At 36.8% G+C, this 21,462-nt stretch overlaps 2 protein-coding genes across 2 annotated transcripts in view; one reads left to right on the top strand and one right to left on the bottom strand.

The window, feature by feature from the left end:
• Positions 1–663: 663 nt before the first annotated feature.
• On the top strand, positions 664–15,356 carry LOC149305433 (clavesin-1). The gene is made up of 5 exons (XM_089477436.1): positions 664–1,055; positions 2,755–2,929; positions 7,113–7,223; positions 10,586–10,815; positions 15,269–15,356. Exons 1-5 carry the CDS (start codon positions 667–669, stop codon positions 15,354–15,356), a joined length of 993 nt encoding a protein of 330 aa, XP_089333562.1. The 5' UTR covers positions 664–666.
• A 5,416-nt stretch (positions 15,357–20,772) lies between these two features.
• The window catches only part of LOC149305434 (aspartyl/asparaginyl beta-hydroxylase-like), a 49,760-nt gene continuing 49,070 nt past the window's right edge, over positions 20,773–21,462 (bottom strand). Inside the window, exon 19 of the mRNA XM_089477505.1 lies at positions 20,773–20,923. Within this exon, the coding sequence (XP_089333631.1) occupies positions 20,773–20,923 (151 nt within the window). The remainder of the gene's footprint in view (positions 20,924–21,462) is intronic.

Here is a 21,462-nt window from a genome sequence, read left to right on the forward strand (position 1 = left end):
AGTTACATTGTAGGGCTGCCACCTAACTTTCTGTAATATCTAATATTAATCTATATTGACTTTTAAAAACGGCCTTTTGCCTCTCTGGGACAAGCCTACTAGCCATAAAACATTAAATAAACCTTATTATAAAATTAAACATGAAATGAATGAAGCAATAGTAACACATTTGTTTACATTTTAATACATATTTATACTGCATCTTTCTATGCCATGCTTTAATAAAAGAGAATTAACAATAATAAATATCTACGTGGTACATTTTAATTACACCAACTTATATGACATCATTGTACGATTAAAAATATGAAACATAAAAACAATTTCAGGTAAATACTCTGTTTTGTAATTGTAATTTTATTGTAGCTGAAACAGCCAGGTCTGTTCATTAATCCAAATAAATACATTATGCCTCACAGCTAGAGTTTTTCGTATGCTTGTTCCTTTATGTTTTGTTTTTGTTTTCTTTTTCTAGAAATCAGGACATTTCCCTGCGGAGGAATATTATATCTACATTACTTTCCTGAGATTAGAAGGCTCTGCCTTCCCCTGGTACATCAATCAAATCTCCTGTTGTTGTAGAGAGTTATTTGGAAATTCCTTGCATGGGATCTGTGTTTTTGCTGCTAATTTATCAAAATTTTGAACAGATCTAAGAATATAAAAATGACCCATTTGCAAAGTGGACTCAGTCCAGAGACTATAGACAAAGCACGATTGGAACTAAATGAGAACCCAGACACATTACATCAAGATATCCAACAAGTCAGGGATATGATCATAACTAGACCTGATATTGGGTTCCTACGGACGGATGATGCCTTCATTTTACGATTTCTACGAGCTAGGAAGTTTAACCAGATGGAGGCCTTCAGACTTCTTGCCCAGTACTTCCAGTATCGCCAGCTTAACCTGGACATGTTCAAAAATCTCAAAGCGGATGACCCGGGCATTAAACGAGCCCTCATGGATGGATTTCCAGGTGTGCTCGAAACTCGTGATCATTATGGACGAAAGCTTCTCCTGCTTTTTGCAGCCAACTGGGATCAGAGTAGGTAAATGTAGATAGAATCTTATTTTTTTTAATGAGCCTTTTGTTGTCAAAATATACATTGAGTGTAGAAATTCAAAATTGAAAGGTATAATGTTAGATGTAGGTATTTTTATCATCATTTAAGAGGAAAATATAATCTGATATTATTCTACATCATGTCCTACTAATAAACTGTCCCTCTAGGGGCATCAAAACTGAACCGCAATAACCAATTAACAAAACTCTCTGTTTTTGTCATTTGGTCGCCTGTGCATTAAAATTTGTACATTAAAAATGTTCAGCCATGCAATTTAGAAGCATGTAATGCGTTGTGAGTGACAGGATGGATGCAGATGAGAAACTCCTTGACATCACTATGTGTTATAAAAGCCCCCTCCCCCATTGAAACTCTCCCTCAAAGCATGTCCTGCATAATTCATAATACATGTAAGAGTTCTAGAAAGTGACATTGACTTAACTATACATTATGCGGGGCCCTTCTTGTAGGAGCAAAACATCTGGTGATGAAATTTGCTGCTCTCCTGCGATAGCACACAGGATGTTAGTTTTGGGATGATATATAATTATATCTCTCCAGTGCTACAAGAGAATAATGTCCTTAGCCCTTTGGCTTCTGATTAACTGTAGATCCACTTTTACCGACCGGAAGTCCTCAAGTCACAAGACCAGCTCTGTAGGGCGTCCGTTTGAGCTGCTTGCAAAAGCACAAGAACAAAACGATTCTCAGGAATATGCTTCCTCAGGAGTATCATGTGTTTTAGGGACAGCAATGGACATTCAACTTTGTATTTTCAGTAAATAAAAAAGAGCAATTAAAGTAACTATAGCATCAACTAGCATCATAAACATAGAAACAAATGTTTATCTTTACAGAAGGACTGAACAATGTGTCATATTTATATTGTATCATCATACTACATTACAATTTCACATATAAATTTGTTTTCTTAAGGCAAGACAATTTAATGTAACGCACACTATTTTTAAAGATCTCTACATTATTGACTGCCAATAATTTTGTAGACATCTATTTCATATACATATATATATATATATATATATATATATATATATATATATAACTGTAATATCTCTGTACGTTCATGTTTTAGCTGAAAGGTAAATTTGCTTGGAATGGTCGTCAAAATTTTTCGTTTTTAAAACAATAAGATTGTCTTAGATACTTACCTGTTTCCCTGCTATAAATGAGAATGTGCAGTATGTGAACCTCAATAAACTCACTATTAAGTTTGTAAATATATGTACAAAGAATACCTCTGTAATAGAGACGCTGGGAAAAAGAATGGAAATATAGTTATGTATCTCAAACATTCTTGAACTATGAACGTTCATTGTTTATACTACTGTTTCCACTAACCTTATGTGAGTTTAGGTGGAACATCTCCATGCCCAAGCTTGGAAGACACTTCATTTATCTCTTTATGTGCAGCTATATAACACCCACATCTCCAAGTGGTAGTATAAGCGACCAAATAACTTTAAACATATTATAACTACCGTTACTGGTAAGCATTTTATTATATTCAAATAAAATGGACAAGGACAGCAGTAAGTCTTATATACAAGACCACCAAAACTCTTTAGCGCTCAATAAATTTGTGTTTACAAGGTATCTAGACTTAGTTAATGTATGACTGCTGGTATTTTACGTTTTTATGAACTTATTTATGTATTTCCAGGAATTCTTTTGTGGACATCCTAAGGGCTATTCTATTATCACTGGAAGTTCTCATTGAAGACCAAGAACTTCAGATCAATGGCTTTATATTGATAATTGACTGGAGCAATTTTTCCTTCAAGCAAGCTTCCAAACTCACCCCCTCTATCCTTAAACTGGCTATTGAGGGTTTACAGGTATGTGCTTGGAACAAACCTCCAGGGTTTATATAACATCAATCATTCACTTTATATCCACATACAATATAATCTTTTGGTTTACTTTTTCATTTTCCCCTCATTTCGAGTTTGGAGATTTGCAGCTCAATCACATAAAAGAGTTTGGAGGATTAAAGTAAATTACATCTGTCACAATGAAACATGCAGTTCCTCTGTGTCGAGCTTACATTATTCATGATATTAAGTGATTAAAATAAAAACAATGCCGTTAATATATTCCAACTTACAAATTAATACAAATGGGAATTTTCTGCAAACGTGTCAATCAGAGACTTATAACCCAATGAACTGTATTAGAATAAATATTGCTGTTATTGTAAATCAAAAGTTAAAATGTGTAAATACGAAATAATACACTACAGAGTGGTTATAATAAAACATGGCAGGAGATCTGTTTGGCTGGACACATCTTCTGCACGCCAAATAGCTGGGCCCAGGGAAAGAGGTAAATGCCACTGTGGGGCCACTGTGCGGACTGCCTGGCGCTGTTTTTGTGTGTGCATTACATTGTGTTTATCACTCTCATCAACAAAACCCTTGTAAACTAATTTCTGACCTACAGTTGAGTGAAAATGAAATATCGGCCTTCTTTTGCATTAATTGTCTTATTAACATAGGGAGTTGAAGCAGTCAGAGACACTTATTATCTGATTAACCATTTCAGTCTTGAATGTCAACATTAGAAATATTTTATGTAGGTTTATATCTTGCGAAATCCTTTGGACTACATTACTAAGCATGTGTGCGTAAATATTATGCGACATGAACACTGATGTTTTTCTAGAATTGGCTTCTGATTCAGCGACCTAAACGGGAGTGCAAATGAGCATGTGCAAGAAATTTACATACGAATGCTTTCTGAAACAGACAGGCTAGGAGTTATATGAGATACAAGTCTCTTTTTCTAACTCCAATAACAAAAGAATGCATCATTCAAATTGCATTCAGTAAAATGCATTGGATCCATGCAAAATGGACTCCAACATTTCTAAAGATAAAAAATTTGACTACATTGTTCTTTTAACAAAATAATTTGGGAGAGTAAGACTAGCGGGACAGAGTAGACACTAATGGGGGAAGCCTTCTTAGCTGACAAGAAAATTAACTCACAACTGTGGTCAATAAATACACAACTGTGCTTTCCAATGAATACCCAGGTGCAGGCTTGCCTGGGGGACAATTGCCTTTAAAAAACACAAAGTCTGTGTTAGCGTGAATGTGTGTGTAAATATGTGTGCCAGTGCGTATGTTAGCTACCAGGAGGAAAGGCAAGGGGCTGCTGTGTATGTATAACCACCACTGCTCATTGTAAAGAGAGGATCATGGTGTTTTACCTGACCTCAGTTTAGGAGTCTAGTGTCTGGTAGGTGTAGGTAGTATAAAGTGCTTGTATGACCTGTATTAGTGGAGTTATGCATGGAGTAAAGAAACCCATGGAGTAGAGAATGGTTTGTATAGAGCTGAGAACATTTTAGTGGTAGGAAGTCTTAGCTGAAGTACAAGATACAAAGCTACGTTAAGGTATTGGTAGGCTCTGGAATACAATATAACTCAGAGACCCATGTATTCCATAAATATTGGGTATGAGTTGCAGACTTTTTACTATGTATAACATGCAGGGAAACAGGCAAATCACAAGATGTGACTATTATAGAGAAAATGCTGAAGATAGCTTGGTGAGTAATTAATCAAGTGTGGTGGCTGAATGATAATTCGGTTTATTCACAATTAGCCAGATAATACGTTACTGACAATTGGGTCAGGGACCTTCCAGCTTCAGATAAACTGTGCCTTGTTTGTTTTGATTCTTCAGGGTGTCAAACTGGTGATTATACAAATCCATTGAGAAAGTTTAATATTTTACTGCTTTAATATAGTTTAATATACTGCTATAACCAATGTTCCTTATGCTTACATCACGTAATGGGAAATCTGTTCCTTGAAATATTCAACATTGATCCACTATAAGGAATCACGCGTCACTGAACGATTAGCCCATGAAAAGCAATGCTGGCACTGAAATTCCAATGCCGTTCTTGGAATTCCAGCTAACATAATTTAGAAACCCAAAACTCTTCAGCAAACAGTCCTTTTAGGAAGAGATGAGATAAAGAGAAAGGAGGGAGATAATGAGATATGAGGATAAAGGAGATAGATGGGAAGAAAGGGGAGAGATAATGAGAAGTGGGAGTGATGAGAAAAGGTGGATATAATGAAAACTGGGAGAGATAGGAAGAGATGAGATAAAGTGAAATAGGGTCAGAGAAAGGGAAATAGATACGTAAAAAGAAAAACATGAGCTAGGGAATATTTAGTATTGTGTTAAATAAATTTAAAAATGTGTCCTTTGCTGAGTCCAGCAACTGTAAAAATTAGACTTGGGCACCAGGGGGCTCTTCGTGTTCGTCTTCGGGGAAAAAAAAATCTTCGTATTCCGCGAATATTCGCCTGTTCCTGTCTTCTCTTCGGGCGAATATTCATGGACATTCTTCATGTTCAGTTTTTCTTAGTTTTTTTCCGGTTAAGGGGTTAATACGGGGTTAACACGTACCGCAGCAGCTCTGGTGCCAGGAGTCTAAATGTCCGTATGAGCAACTCTATTGGTCGTCAGCAGGGGGCTCGTCTGCCAATGGTTGATGGCAGACGAGCCCCCTGCTGGCGACCAACAGAGTCGCTCGTACAGACTTTTAAAACCCCAATGCTGCAACTTACCCGGCAGATCCCACCGATCTCCCTGTTCTATCATTTATTAACTGATAGAACAGAGAGACCAGTGGGATCTGCCAGACAAGTTGCTTCATTAGGGGTTAACTTTTTAAAGTCTTCTGACTTTTAGGCTCCTGGTGCACCTGTTTCACCTTAAGGGGTTAAAGGGCCGTGCGAGTGAGCCTATTGGTTGCTTCCACGGCCCTTTAACCTATGGATTTCCGCTCCCGTTATCTAACCCAGCATCGAAAGGGGTCAGGGGTTTCAAAGGCCGTGCGAGTGAGCCTATTGGTCGCCTGCAGGGTCCATTTGGTTGATGCCAGAGGAGGTCCCTGTAGGCGACCAATAGGCTCATTCGCACTGCCCTGTAACCCGTGATGGTGAACCTGCGGATTTCCACTTCCGTGAACTGCCGCAATGCCAAGGTAAGTTAGAAGGGGAAGGGGGGGAGAGTGGTAGACGAAGACGATCACGAAGATCTTCGTGGTGTGTGTCTTCGTCTTCGCCTACGTTTTACCGCCGCTGTCTTCTCTTCGGCGTGTCTTCGGAACGAACACGAAAACGCACTCTTCGTGTTCATTTTCATGTTCGCCCGAAGATGAATGCACAAGTCTAGTAAAAATGTCTTCCATGAATCATGTCCATGTCAATCCCTGGTCAGACCTCCCAGTGCTCTGGCTGCAGAGAATGCGGGGAGAGCAAGACTGAGAGGAGTCCTGACTTAGAGAAGACCTGAGACTCTGAGACCACTTTTTTTGACACAAAATAAACTAGCTATTGCTCTGTACTGGTTTACCACTTCAGTAGAGCATACAAAATAAAAATAATATTGTTCTGTGGACATCTTTCAAACACCTACATCCATTATAATGTATTTTTACAGATCAACAGTGTGCAATAACCTTTTATTACTGTAGCTGCGTTAATGCATGCATTTTTGTGACAATATCTGTAATATCTATTATCAGTCACAAACCGCTGACTTGATTAAGGGGAAGCAGAGGTTTAAATGAATTATGTGCTGGCGTCATTAGTATGTCAGACACATTTGCCTGGATGACTTCCCTAAGGTCTTAAGGGAATATCTAAGAAAGAAAACAAGACAATACAGAAGGCATTGAGATGCTGTTTGCATAGTATCCACAGTCTGCCTTCCACAACATGACATCAAATCAAGGGGATTATACAGTTTACCAACCAGATTCATCTTTGTTTACCTGCTTGTAGTCCTTTTTGCGACTAAACTGGACGGATTAAAGGGACGCTTCGAATTTTTAGATTCAAATTAAAAAGTTCAAAATACGCAATTCAGTTCATTGGCGCAGCTGTCCTAAAGTCATTTCCTTCGGAGAGCTCCGGATAATTAATTACTTTTCCTCCCAGCTGCCCTGCCGATAATGTGCATTAACATGCTTCTGTTTTCTCTTTGTTGTAGGACAGCTTCCCAGCTCGATTCGGCGGTATCCACTTTGTCAATCAGCCTTGGTACATCCACGCGCTGTATACCATAATTAAGCCATTTCTCAAAGACAAGACAAGGAAAAGGGTAAGACAAATGAACACGTGTAAAGCTGCGTTCTTGGATATAGTGCAAATCCCTGTTGGCCTCGTGCTCTGGATACTCTGTAATTTCCGGTGACCTTTTAGAAGAAATCATGTGACACACGGTGGCCTCAGCTGCTGTTTGCAAATTGGTTTTGAACGATGATGCTTTAGAAAGGGATTCACCTCCAGTGTAGAACTCTTTGTATTAAATCCCACGTGTGGAATGGCCGATCACCAAAGTATCAAAAAGCTGTATCAATAAACTAGAAATACATATAAAACAACACAAATCATAAAGATATTATACTTAAAATGCTATTATTGCAGCAAATTATGTGATCTATATTAGTCTTGTGCATTCATCTTCGGGCGAACATGAAAACGAACACGAAGAGTGCTTCGCGTTCGTTCCGAAGACACGCCGAAGAGAAGACGGCGGCGGTAAAACGTAGGCGAAGACGAAGACTCACACACCACGAAGATCTTCGTGATCGTCTACCAGTCTCCTTCCCTTCTAACTTACCTTGGCATCGCGGCAGTTCACAGAAGTGGAAATCCGCAGGTTCGCCGTTACGGGTTACAGGGCAGTGCGAATGAGCCTATTGGTCGCCCACAGGGACCAATTGGTTGATGCCAGAGGAAGACCCTGCATGTGACCAATAGGCTCACTCGCACGGCCTTTGTAACCCCTGACAGCGAACCTATGGATTTCCGCTCCCGTTAACCCCTTCGATGCTGCGTTAGATAATGGGAGCGGAAATCCGTAGGTTAAAGTGCCGTGCAAGCGACCAATAGGCTCACTCGCACGGCCCCTTAACCCCTTAAGGTGCAACAAGTGCACCAGGAGCCTAAAAGTCCGTACGAGCGACCAACAGAGTCGCTTTTACAGACTTTTAAAACCCCAATGCTGCAACTTACCCTGCAGATCCCACTGGTCTCCCTGTTCTATCAGTTAAATGTCCGTACAAGCGACTTTATTGGTCGTTCGTACGGACATTTAACTGATAGAACAGGGAGACCAATGGCATCTGCCGGACAAGTTACGGCACCAGGAGCCTAAAAGTCTGTACGAGCGACCCTATTGGTCGCCAGCAGGGGGCTCGTCTGCCATCAACCATTGGCAGACGAGCCCCCTGCTGACGACCAGTAGAGCTGCTCATACGGACATTTAAACTCCTGGCGCCAGAGCTGCTGCGGTATACGTTAACCCCGTATTAACCCCTTAACCGGAAAAAACGAAGAAAAAACGAACACGAAGAATGTCCACGAATATTCGCCTGAAGAGAAGACAGGAACAGGCGAATATTCGCGGAATACGAAGATTTTTTTCCCCCCGAAGACGAGCACGAAGACGAACAGGAAGAGCCCCATGGTGCCCAAGTCTAATATATATACACTGCCGTTCAAAGATTTATTATCACTTAGAAAATTACTTGTTTTCTTGGATCAGATATACGGTGTAGGCATTAGTAATGTTGTAATGGAGGATTGTAACTGGAAACAGCTGATTTCTAATGGAAAATCCTCATCGGCGTCCCGAGGCCCTTCATCAGCAGCCATCACTCCTATGTTCCAATGGCACGTTCTGTTTGCTAAACCAAGTTTGAGTGTCAAAAGGCAAATTGATAATTAGAAAACCCTTTTGCAATTATGTTACACCACTAATAATTTGCTTGTTTTCTATGAAAACAGCTAAGTGACCCCAAACCTTTGTACTATAGTGCATGTATGTAACAAATATCCACTCTGTTGCAATCCGGGTAGGTTCAACATCCTAGAGTTTTTTGGTTACATGTCATTAATACAATGGGTTTTCACTTGTGTCTAAATCCAATTAACAGACAGTGTGAGAAGGCATATAGAATTCTATCATTATCCTTCAGAAGGAGGAGAGTACTTCTTTTTACTTGTGTTTCTATAAAAGTTACTAAATCAATTAAAAGTGGGTAGTGCTATTTAACATAATACACTTAGTGTGATGTTTATATTATATCCTTGTAAATGCTGCAATGATCACTTGTACGGTGCTTCACGTCGGTACAACTTGTTGTTCGTGAACCCACCCAATGATTGCTCCTCAGCTATTTATGTAAGTGTAGATAGCGGCTTCTTTTGGCAGAGTACAGTGGCTGTAGCGGTGAGTAGTACCGGGTACCGCAGCACGCAACTGTGTGTCATTAGTTTCTCTGCACAAAGACTCCCGTCTTGAATATTTATTGTGCAGTAACGTATATATGGATGGATTTATTAGAATAGTGGTTGGGAACATTAGTTTTCACCTGTACATATACAAGATTTGTAGGCTCAGTGTTTCCAGGCCATAAATCCTTTTTTATAAGATAGATTAATTATACTGTCAAATATTGCTCTAAATTCTGCATGGCATGCACTGGCTTCTACTTGGAATTTTAAGAAAATCTTAAAATAATAATAATAAAAATTAAAATGCATTCTGCTTCCATCTGAGAAATTCCTAGTATTCACATGGAAACTTTTTCAGCTATGCACACATAGTAAAATAATAGAAAGGAAACATTTATTCATCTTGTCTACAGTAAACAACATATAATCTCTATTTTAGGATAAAGTATCGAGGGACATTGCAATAAACAGTGTTATGCAACACAGCTCAACAAATGTCAATAATAGCTGAGATTTGTGAGATCCAGGGTACTCAAGTACATACAGTCGTGTGAAATAGAAAGTACATCCTCTCTGAATTCTATGATTTTACATATCAGGACATAACAACAGATTGATTTGCAGCAACAGCTGCTTCTCTGAGATCACTGCAGACGTCTTTCCTCCTTGGCATTGCGTTAACACAAACCTGAATGCTCCAGACCAGCAAACTGCTAAAACGTTGTTTTTTATAGAAGCAGTCACACTTGCTGTTGATCAATTAATCAAGGGCATTTGATTAGCAGCACCTGTCTGCTACTTAGCGTCTTAATTCCTATGAAAGCAATAAGGGTTTACTTTGTTTTTCACACATGGCTTCTCCATTTTGGCTTTATTTGTGTTGAATAAATCATGACATGTTGTATTATGCCATGTGTTGTTCATTTGATCAGCCCCACCTTAAAAACAAGACTTGTCAGTTTTCTCTCTTGGTTCACCAAGAGAGCTGTAGTCAAGTCACATATTGGGTCGTAGAAATAGAAAAAAAAATAAAGCGGCAAAGGAAATTGTATTTGTCTAAAACCCCAAATGTTCGACAACTTCAAGATATTATTACTTCATGATATTTACAATTAATTGTGTATGTTTAGCACCAAAGTAGCATCACTAATTAAAGTTGAATTGAGGCATTAAAACTGTATTATGGTAATGTATAAAATATATTTGTTCATTTATTTGCAGATATTTCTTCATGGTAATAATCTCAACAGCCTTCATCAGCTGATTCACCCAGACTGCTTACCTTCTGAATTTGGGGGCACACTTCCACCATATGACATGGGCACCTGGGCTCGATCACTGCTTGGCTCTGACTATAATGATGAAAATGAATATACACACAGTTCATATAATGAAATACACGTGAAGCACACAAGCATTGACAGAGAATGTTCTCCAAAATACATGAAAAGGTAATTATTTATTTACTTTACAAAAAAATTATTATTATTGACCCAGGGGTCTGAGTTTTTCAAACCATTGACAATAAAAAAAAATCAGATGGTGCATACACAAACCTCGTAGTTTTTGATACAATAAGTAGCCATAAGGAAATCGTTTTGTCAGCGTGTCCATGCCCAGATCCATCTAAAGCCACACCTTGACTGATTGGAGCTCTTTGTTTGGGTTCTGGGTTTTGCCATCTGTAATTTCTGAAAATTCCAAAAACACTACTGTATGTATGTTACTGTTATTATTGTATATAGAGTTGATTAGGTGTTTATTTGAGTTAAGGAAGTGACCAAATACTCCCAACCAGGGCCGGCCTTAGGGGTGTGCAACCTGTGCGGGACATAACTTAAAACATCGTTTTTTTTGTTTGTTTGTTTCATGTGATAGCATGGATGTGTAAGGGGGGTGGTGGTGGTAGCATGGCATAGGGAGGCTGTAATCACACTACTATCATCCCCAGGTTTCAGCATGTACTGGCTGCCTTGGCTTGATAGGAGAGTGATTGCTGTTAGAAGTTATATATATATATACATATATATATATTATATATATATATACCTCCAGAAATGCATTTTAACCGCCTATATGCCACTCAGCCCCATGATATGCCTTTTAACCCCCTATATGCCAGAGTGGCATATAGGGCTATGAGGCATATCATGGGGCAGAGGCATATAGGGGGTTAAAAGGCATATCATGGGCCACAGTGGCATATAGGAGGGTATAAGACATTTCTGGAGGCAGAGTGGCAAATAAAAGGAAATAAAAAAATATATATTTTTCTCAATCATAGCTTTTATTAAATATGAAAATTAGTTTACATGAATTAATATTTACTAGTAAAACTTTTTTCCTATAGGGTAGTCTTATATTCAGCCTTTTTGTTTTTTTCCTAAATTAATATGTTGATTTTGGGGGGTCGTCTTATAATCAGGGTCGTCTTATAATCGAGCAAATACGGTAATCACACAGCATGACATATACACTATTCGTTCTGTCCTCACAGAATTATCGTCTGCACATAATTTGTACCTTGGTAAGCAATTCCAGTTTAACCCTTGATAACCACTGTCAATGTTCTTGATTCACTTTTATGTCTACAGATGCTGACAGACGATTCATCGTTTTTTCTTATGTTGTCTCTGTTCTCGTTCATACTTGTTCTTTTTTTTGTAGCCTCCCACTAGTATTTTCTGGTGCTTTTTATACCATGATGCAGAAACGCACTGTGTGAAAAGCATTTTGACACTACTCTGATGTCATTGGGAGCACTGCTTTCATTAACTGCTGCTTGGATGGATCTTTAGCCTTAAGCTTTACTGGTGACCATAGTTGCACCACATAAAACATGGTTTGTCTTTACCGAACATTAATAAACGGAGGAAACACACATATATCAACTATTGCCAAAGCAAAGAAACTGAGTAATGAAATTAAATCTCAGGCCTCGGAAACCAATGTCCCAATGTTCCATCTGTTATGTTTGTTGAGAGGTCTACATTATTACACCATGGAGGACTAAAATTAAGGCTGTAATGATTAATCAGGCAAAAATGTATTCTATGAAACAGTGCCATAATTTAGGAAACCTCTGCTTTTTATGTTTTACCGAACAGCTGTGATAATTCTTCCCAGTTGCTATAACTCTTTCCTTTTGCTTAGTGAAGAAATTGGTTTGAAGAACGTGACTAACGTGTAAACCACACATGTTCAGAAGATAACTAACATCAAGATAATTATCATGCATAAGATGTATTAAATCTACAGCATTGCGCTATAGGAGAGAGAAATAAATACTGCCTTCTAATTCTAAAAAGTAAGAAATAGCTTCGATGAAATCTGCCTGGATTTTTTTTATATTAGCCGTTATTAAAAATTAATATTTATTTTTGTGATTACAAAAAAAATGCTACTTATAATATGGATGATGCAGCTGACATTTTTATGACAAAAATCGTTTAACGTAGCCGTAAAAAAAACTGCAAGATAAATTGAGATTTGTAAGGTAAGTGTTTTGTTTCAGATGTATTTGACTTTGAATATTTAATAGTTATTTTGCTGAAAAGTAATTATTGATAATTAGGCAAAGTATTGTGGTAGAGCTTGTGCATTTTGAAATGTTTCATGTCCTAAAGCTCACTTCATTAGCGGCACTTCGCTTTCTTGTATTTGTCTAAAAGACGGGATTTCTAGAAAGAAATGGTGTGTCCACTGGATGGTTAATGCTTATTTTCACAACATGGCTCTTTAAACATGCTGCTTTATAACATGGCGATAAGACAGGTTATGAAATATTCAGGCTCTTTTTCTGAACCTTTGCCACTTGCAGCATAAAATATAAGTGAAGCCATTAGCAATAGTAGCAGCAGCTGCAGGATACTGCAATCAGACTAATGACATTGACCTAGACCAAGGACATCCTTGCAATTAAAATAACAGTTCCATTAAAAATTCTAATATTTTACAGTCTTTTATATTAAAGTCACCGCCAACTAAATGTTCAATATTTTTGTTATAAGAATATAAAATAGAATAAAACATAGCCACTTAACATACACACACACACATATATATATATATATATATATATATATATATATATATATATACACACACAGATATGTATATTTATTGGCACATACAATTTCAGATTATCTATGATTGTGGTATTCTTGTAATTAAGAATATTTCACATGCTTCTCTTGATGTATACAATTGCATGTGTAACATATACTGTTGTTACGTATTAAATACATATTTAACAATACATATATAAGGTGTATATAGTATGTGTTTAGAAAGTAGTCCTATAACATTCAGATATAAGCTTACAAAAATTAAAGTACACCTGTGTTTAGTCGCATTGCAGCTACAGAATTGACTGGTGGATATCAAACATGTCTGATCCAAGCGAAATTAACTTTCTTTATAATTATTTGACCTTGAAATTATACCTTTATATATTCCTTTATATATAATTTATACAGTTGCAGACCTTTTAGCATTCCAAATGTACCTCCAACGCAAATCAGAGAGGAGAGTTTATTAGCAACAGAAATCAAGGCGTTACTGAAGTAATTGGGTAATTAGCAGAACTAATAATTTTTTGAGGCATTAATTACTTTTGTACAACATGTTCCTTCCCTACCTGCTTCAGTCAAATCATGACAGGATGTCATCTTGCACGATATTGGAAAAATATGTTTGAAATGTTTAGAGGCAAGAGAAGTTGGTTGGGGGAGGCAGGTAACTCACATGCTCACTGACACACATACAGTATTTACACACACTCACATTTACACAAATTTATACACTCACGCTTCTACATACTTACACACTCATGCTAACACAGTTTTTCTCACACATGTACACATACACATTTAAGCTAAAACACACTTACACATTCATGCTCACATATACTTACACAAACACATTAATGCTAATACACAATCACTTACACATATACATTAATGCTCACACACACTTATACATACACTCTCACTCTGACATACATAGATACTCCTTGCCTTACCCCCTACCTCACTTGCGGCTTATGCTCTGGCTGCTCACACTCTATAAGTGAGCAGCCTTGCTTTTACAGTTGCATTCATGCCCCCCAGCCAGCCCAAAATTGTTCACATAGGGCTGGACTGAACTAAAAACTAACTAAAAACATTTCAAAATAATCTTGTAATCCTAGAAATATTAAATAAGGTGTATTACATAACTATAATCATATTTAAATTATATTTTAGAGCTATTACTAAGGCAACTACACTGATCAGAAGACACGGTATTCAGCCAGGGCTTCATCAGGGATCCCAGAAGTGTCTGAACTCCACTAGAGTAGTGTTTCTGGTTGTGTCAACATTGACCCCACCAGAAACAAAAAGGCATAAGCATTCAAATAATGCGGGTGTACCACACCAAATATAAAGGCAATATAAAAGGGGGTACATTGTTGCTAAGAACTATATGGGTAAGAATCAGGAGTTTAATCTTAGATTATAAGGAGTAAGTGGAGAGATTGGCACAGAGGACGAACAATGATGAGATAAGATGATTAGCTTGGCATTGGTATTTAGAATATATTGTAGTGGCAAAAGGCTTGGATGGGCGAGGCAAGCTAGTATGTAGCTACAATAATCCATACAGTATAACATGAGGAATTTGTATTTTATAATTGTATTTGATGACATCATTGCTCACCTTAAATAACAAACTAATGCAGTGAAGAATATCGTCTGCATGGGATCATACAGACCCATAACATAATTTATACTTTTCTCTTGCTGTATATTTGGTTGCAGTCCATCAATGCTCTGTATTAACAGTTAAACCCTTAAGAACAAAGTTAGCAAATATGTTGGTATTACAATATGCTATTATGTCATATTTCTTAATGTCTTTCAGATCTCAGTCAGTGGTGGAGCCCGGCACACTGAAGCATGAAGATCACAGAGACAATGAAAACACCCAGCCACTGCTATCTCTAGATTGATTCTTCCGGCTTAACCTCAGACACATTCTTCATCAACGGGTCTTTATTTTTCTCACTTTGCAAAAACTCACCAGTTTTTTTGCACACGTTGCCACTTCGCAAGAGACCTATTTCATTTAATTTCCATAGTGCCAAATTAAAGGGGCAACATTATCAATATCCTTGAAGAAGTGTTGTTTGCTGCCAAAAATGGACACAGATAAAGTGCAACAGAGTTATAAGTTTAAAGAGCTTATGTTATAAAATGTATTCTCTGACAGTGTATTGTAGGCAACCTCTGTGTAAAAGAATTATCAGTATTTTTGTAACATTTGCAGAAAAATAGAAATTAGTTTGTATGAACACCCGTGATATTTTGTTCTTGTACCCACTAAAAGTCACCAGCAGAAATTGTCAAAGTAATTTTGTTGAATGTGTTAATTATAAGATAAAATTGTCGAAAAGTCAATGAATGTCTTAAGCTGGTTCGAATGTAAGCAATGGTGCAAGCAGCCTTTGACACTAGAGAGCTCATTATCCTCAGCTGCCATTTGGAAAGGATCAGTGGGAGTTCTAATTCACCAACATGTCTCAAACGTTTTTTGCAGTAATTTTGTATGTAGAAGTAGTACAGGGTTATTGTAGGGAAACAAAACAGATACAAAAACATACAATTTCATTATGAGTAAACTCAAAATGTGTTAAGAATAAGATGTAGGGTCACAATTTGTGCCTGGCTTGAAACTATATAAGGTCTGGGTTCCTTGTCTCTGTATTGAACGCTCTTCCACATGCTTCAAAAGGACAGTTTTACTCTGGTTGAAACTTAAGTAGAATGAATCCTTAAGATGACTGGTATATTCTTAGATTTCACTCTTTCATAATCCACACAAACATTACAAATACATGATTAAACTGGTATATACACAGGGTTTCTAGGTCTAAACCAGCAGTGAAACTTCATTCCATTGACTTCTATTGATAATTCTTCAAAACTTCCAAATTTTAACAGGTAGTAAGCCCATCTACTATATAGCATCTCATATTTAATTGGGTTAATACACCAAGTTAAACCACTTATTTTACAAAGAAAGATTTGATTCTTAGTAACAGCATTCAGATGATGCATTGGATGCTGTTGATGGCATGGAGTCTGTTTTGAGGAGATGTCCGTGACAACTGAAACCATGTCTGGTCATAGCTGGAAACTTGCCCCTTCCTCGACTTGCTATTCACTAGGCTGGTGTATTTGGCCCTAGACTGATAATAGAGCTGTCCTGTGTTAAGCCCTTAAATAAATACACCACTGTGGTGACATAATTCAGGAGTCAGATGGTTCTATTACCATCCAAGACTGAAGACCTTGACCCACCAGTACTCAAATAATGTTTTCAAATATAACACAGTAGTTAGAAAATCCCTTGGATACTTGGAATCTCAAGTTTTATCAGAACACTGTAAAAGAAATTGTGTCTGCTTTAAAAGTAGGGTAAAGCAAGAATAAATTAGATGCTGTTTTTGCATATGTAAAGGTTCAAGTTTATGTTTAAAGCACATCCTTTGTGTCAACATAGAAGCCAGAGACAGTCTAATTTGAGGCAATTTCCTCACGCCACATCTTTGAAATGATTAAAACTTATATCATACCTCTCTAGTCTAAAATAATCAAAGTTTCCATTTCATCTAATTGCCGCTGATCAATAGTTGTAAGATTCATTGTATACAGCCTTCAACTGAGGTGCTAAAGATTCTGTTTATTATTTATTTGCACAATGTTTCACATCATCCAAATAAAACCATGTGCTATGTTTAGGGTATTTTTATTGACTCATTTAAAAAACGGACTAACGATGGTCTTAGATGAATACATACATACATGTACATTAGATAAAGGACAACAGACATGACGTTCCTCATTCTTGGGTCATCAATTTAGATGGAATTATATCTGCATTCATGTAAAAAATGTAAAACATCAGCTTCTGATTAAGTCTAAGAGAACCTGGTAACCATCTTTGGCTTTTCCAGTTTAAAGGACTTAAGTTAGGTGCTCAAGTCAGAAGAAATTTGTAGAAACACAATAATTATATTTTGGATCCACCTGGCATTATTAGGGGTTTAGTGGGTGTCCCCTCCCTTATATCTGTAAGTAACAATGGTGCAGTTCCAAATGATTTTCAGCCTGCAATAGGAATTGTAGTTAATCAAATATGTATTGACCTTAACCCTGTTTAACAAATTTGGGAAATATCCCAATATTAACGGAATTTGAATGTGCTTTCCCACCACTGAGTACTGATGAGTGACAATTAATATATGACAAATAGGGCAACACAAACTGAGGTTCTCAATAATATTTAAAGTGCTGAAGCACCTTTTTGTTCTATGATTGGAACGGTAACATATGGCTCTTTAACTGGGATGAAACGACTCACATAGGCTGATCGATCGCCATAGGGAGTTTTATTCCAACAACGTGCAGAATTATGAACTGTTTAGCTAAATTTATTCATGGTCCAGATATGGCCATCTCAGGGGACATCTTCACTCCCAGCATAGAGCAGGTAACGAGAGGTCTTCTATTATGAATGAAGAGCTGGTTCTAATGTAAACAGCAAAGAAAATTCTTCGCAATGAGGGGTTTAAGTATTATAGTAAGCAGAGCAGTTGTATTAAAGGAAAAAAATACAAAAGATGAATAAACATTTTTTCACCTTTATTTGTATTAGTAAAGATATAACAAATCACATTTAAGAAAAATACATATTGGTCTCAGTACATGTACGTGACCTCCGCATAGTAGTAACATTACATTACAAAAATAATTCCATCTTTCCACCAATCTACAGAAAAAATCATAATATACAATACACAACATTATCATGAGGTCCGGAAATTGCTCATAGCATAACTGATAGCATAAGAGAAAAAAGATCTCATTCATAAAAAAAAAGCAATTTGTCCTGTAGAGCAACCACATTCATTATTTCATGGTTTTCACCTTTTGTATTTGAAGCCCATATATCACTAAAGAAAATGAAATCATTTTCCTCAGCATTAATAATGTATCTGATTGGCCAAGTTACAGAGCGGCAGAGGAAGATGATATATTTTGGTTGCATGGGTTATGAGGCACAGTGCAGTTGTGATGCCACAGAAACTGATATAAGAAAAAAAACCTCACTTATAGAACCAAAGCAAAAATGGAAGCACAATTAAATAGCCTTTTGTGAGCCTCTTTTTTAAGAAAAGGCACATGATTAGAACATAAAATGCAAATATAACATTTGTGATTGTGGCGATACAAAGCATATATTACTGACAAATGATCACATTGGCGTTACTTTATAGTATACAATTACATATGTATTCTAGAGGTTGTTATGTATATAGGTACTTGTAGACTTATTTACAACACACAGCAGCTTAAGTTAATCAACTTCTTAATTAAATAGGTGTTGATGATGTCACGTTTAGAGGAAAATATGAATACCATCATCAATATAAAAATATTCTGAACCAGAACAAAGTGGAGATATACCAAGTTTTTAACGCTGTATTCTACAACAGCATTAATAGCCCTGTATAAAGTAAGGCACACTCATTCTAATGAATTATGGGCGTTTTTAAATACAGTCTAGCTGATAACTTAAATTTTACATAATAATTAAGTAACTAATTATCCATTTTAATCAACATATTGGAATGATTTTTAAAGAACCCTTCATTACATTTCTATTTAAGCTATTTTATTTCAAGATATGTTTTATGTTAAAAATAATTCCCAGATTTCATCAAACTCTGTAGTTTTGATTTGTGTTTCCTCTACAAATTGCTTGGATTTAAATGACTATATTCTTTCACTCTGCTAGTAAACATGTTGCAATGGTTCATCTCCTAATATCGACCTCTATGGAAAATTTTGCTGAAGCAAAGCCTAAAATAAATAGAGCACACTATGACATTTAGCAGAATGTAAGCACATGGGCTACATGTTTAGTAATTTTTTTTTTTAAAAAAGCATTTTTGTGTTACAACACTAAACTCCTTTTCCTTCCACAAATTAGTTTTTGTTCTGTACAGATGGCTGTTCTATGAAATATTTTTCTAAGAAGTATAAAGCAGCAAATACTGTTCTTATGTTCACAATATAAACAGAAAAACATGCAAGAGTCACAGAAAGCTTGTTCAGAAGTAACTATGTTACATGGAAGAAATGATCCCAACAGAGAACTTAATGTCCACCTTGCACACAGACAAGAGTACTCCATTAGGACACGCCAACCACAAAATGAATACATGGCTGGACAAAATCTAGGTAACAATGAAAAAAAAATAGTTAATTCAGTGTTCATTGGCTCGTTCATTATTCCAAATCTAAACATGCGTTTAGCTAAATCCTAAATTCTGTGGTCCTGAGTTAACAAAAATTAACGCACAATCACACAACAGTCAATTAACTTAAGTAATTGTAAGGTTTTCAGTGACAACTGCTTGGCAACGGAGATGTAACTAGGTCTCTTGGTGTCAACACATCAGGTTCTAGAAGAAGAAGGGGTGCAGGGCCATTGCCACCGGATAGCTTTAATTCGCCCCTCATCTAGTGGCATCTGGGGCAAGTGCCCCTTTTGTCACATGGAAGTCACTGCCCTCGTCTTCCAGACTGCAGTAAAGACGCCATGACTGGCACAGTAACAGTAATACACACTAATGCAATAACATCCTTATTGAAGGTGAGCAAGAAGAAAAACATTAACCCACTGTACTCCAGACCGTTAAGCGTGCATTACATTCTCATTGTTGTATTATAAGTATGGTTGGTTGTAAATCTATCAAAAACGTTAATCACTCCTATGATAAAGCAAGTAAAACTTGCTTACACTAGAAAGATTGAAAGTACGTAGAATTACTCTTTTGTTGCGCACAATAACAACCATAAAAAGCAAAATTCTAGCGATGCAGTTTCATCCTGAAACCAGTGGTATGATTGACCATATATCACAAAATGTAGTATTTTAAAAACTATTAATAATTGTGCACAAAACATTTGACTTCATAAATGGCATGTGGATATTACGCAGATAATACAGACATTCAGTGCCCCAGTTTAATAATAATAAAAAAAAATGTTTCATGGGCATTTGCCTTCATGAAAACAGTGGTCCTAATTTTTTTTTAGATAAAAAAGATTTTAGCAAGCATGAAAAATATAAAGTTCCTTCACTTACCTTATATTTTACTACTGACTGAATTACAAAAACTTATATATTATATAAAAATATAAGTGAATATAAATGATGTGAGGGAATGGTATCTTGGCATTTGATATTGTGTATTTAACAAACAAAAGATTAGAAACAGAAATTGTCGTTTTCTGTAAACCTTAATCCCTTCATGCGTTTTGACCTTGGGAAATATCCCCCATGGAATATATCGATCAAATGGCTGGTAGGGTCCGTCGTTGATGTGGTGTGAGCTCTGGGTGCCAAACGTCCACAATAAGTATTAGCCGGTAAGAATCAGCATCCTGCCATACTTCGTGCTCGAAAGAATCATCAAATACCAGAACTTTGCCTTCCTCCCAGGACCTAAAATTAATTTGTATGATTAACAAGGATTACCCATACCAACATACAAAATACAACCAACAGAATAAGCGCTGATTTCAGAAAAGAAAAAATAAATACAATATATATATACACCGGTATATATATAGAATTTTCAAGCATATATACCGTATTTGCTCGATTATAAGACGACCCTGATTATAAGACGACCCCCCAAAATCTAAATATTTAAACAAAAAGCCTGAATATAAGACTACCCAATAGGAAAAAAGTTTTACTAGTAAATATTAATTCATGTAAACAATTTTTTCATATTTAATAAAAGCTATGATTGAGAAAAATATATATTTTTTTATTTCCTTTTATTTGCCAACCTGCCCCCCGAGTTATGCACATCTGCCCCCAGAAATGCCTTATACCCCCTATTTGCCAGTCTGCCCCATGATGTGCCTTTTAACCCTCTATATGCCACTCTGCCTCCAGAAATGTCTTATACCCTCCTATATGCCACTCTGCCCCATGATATATAGGGGGTTAAAAGGCATATCATGGGGCAGAGT

Source organism: Sceloporus occidentalis, unplaced genomic scaffold (genome assembly GCF_023333645.1).
Source record: "Sceloporus occidentalis isolate IW3139 unplaced genomic scaffold, rSceOcc1.0.p SCAF_11, whole genome shotgun sequence".
Taxonomy (NCBI): domain Eukaryota; kingdom Metazoa; phylum Chordata; class Lepidosauria; order Squamata; family Phrynosomatidae; genus Sceloporus; species Sceloporus occidentalis.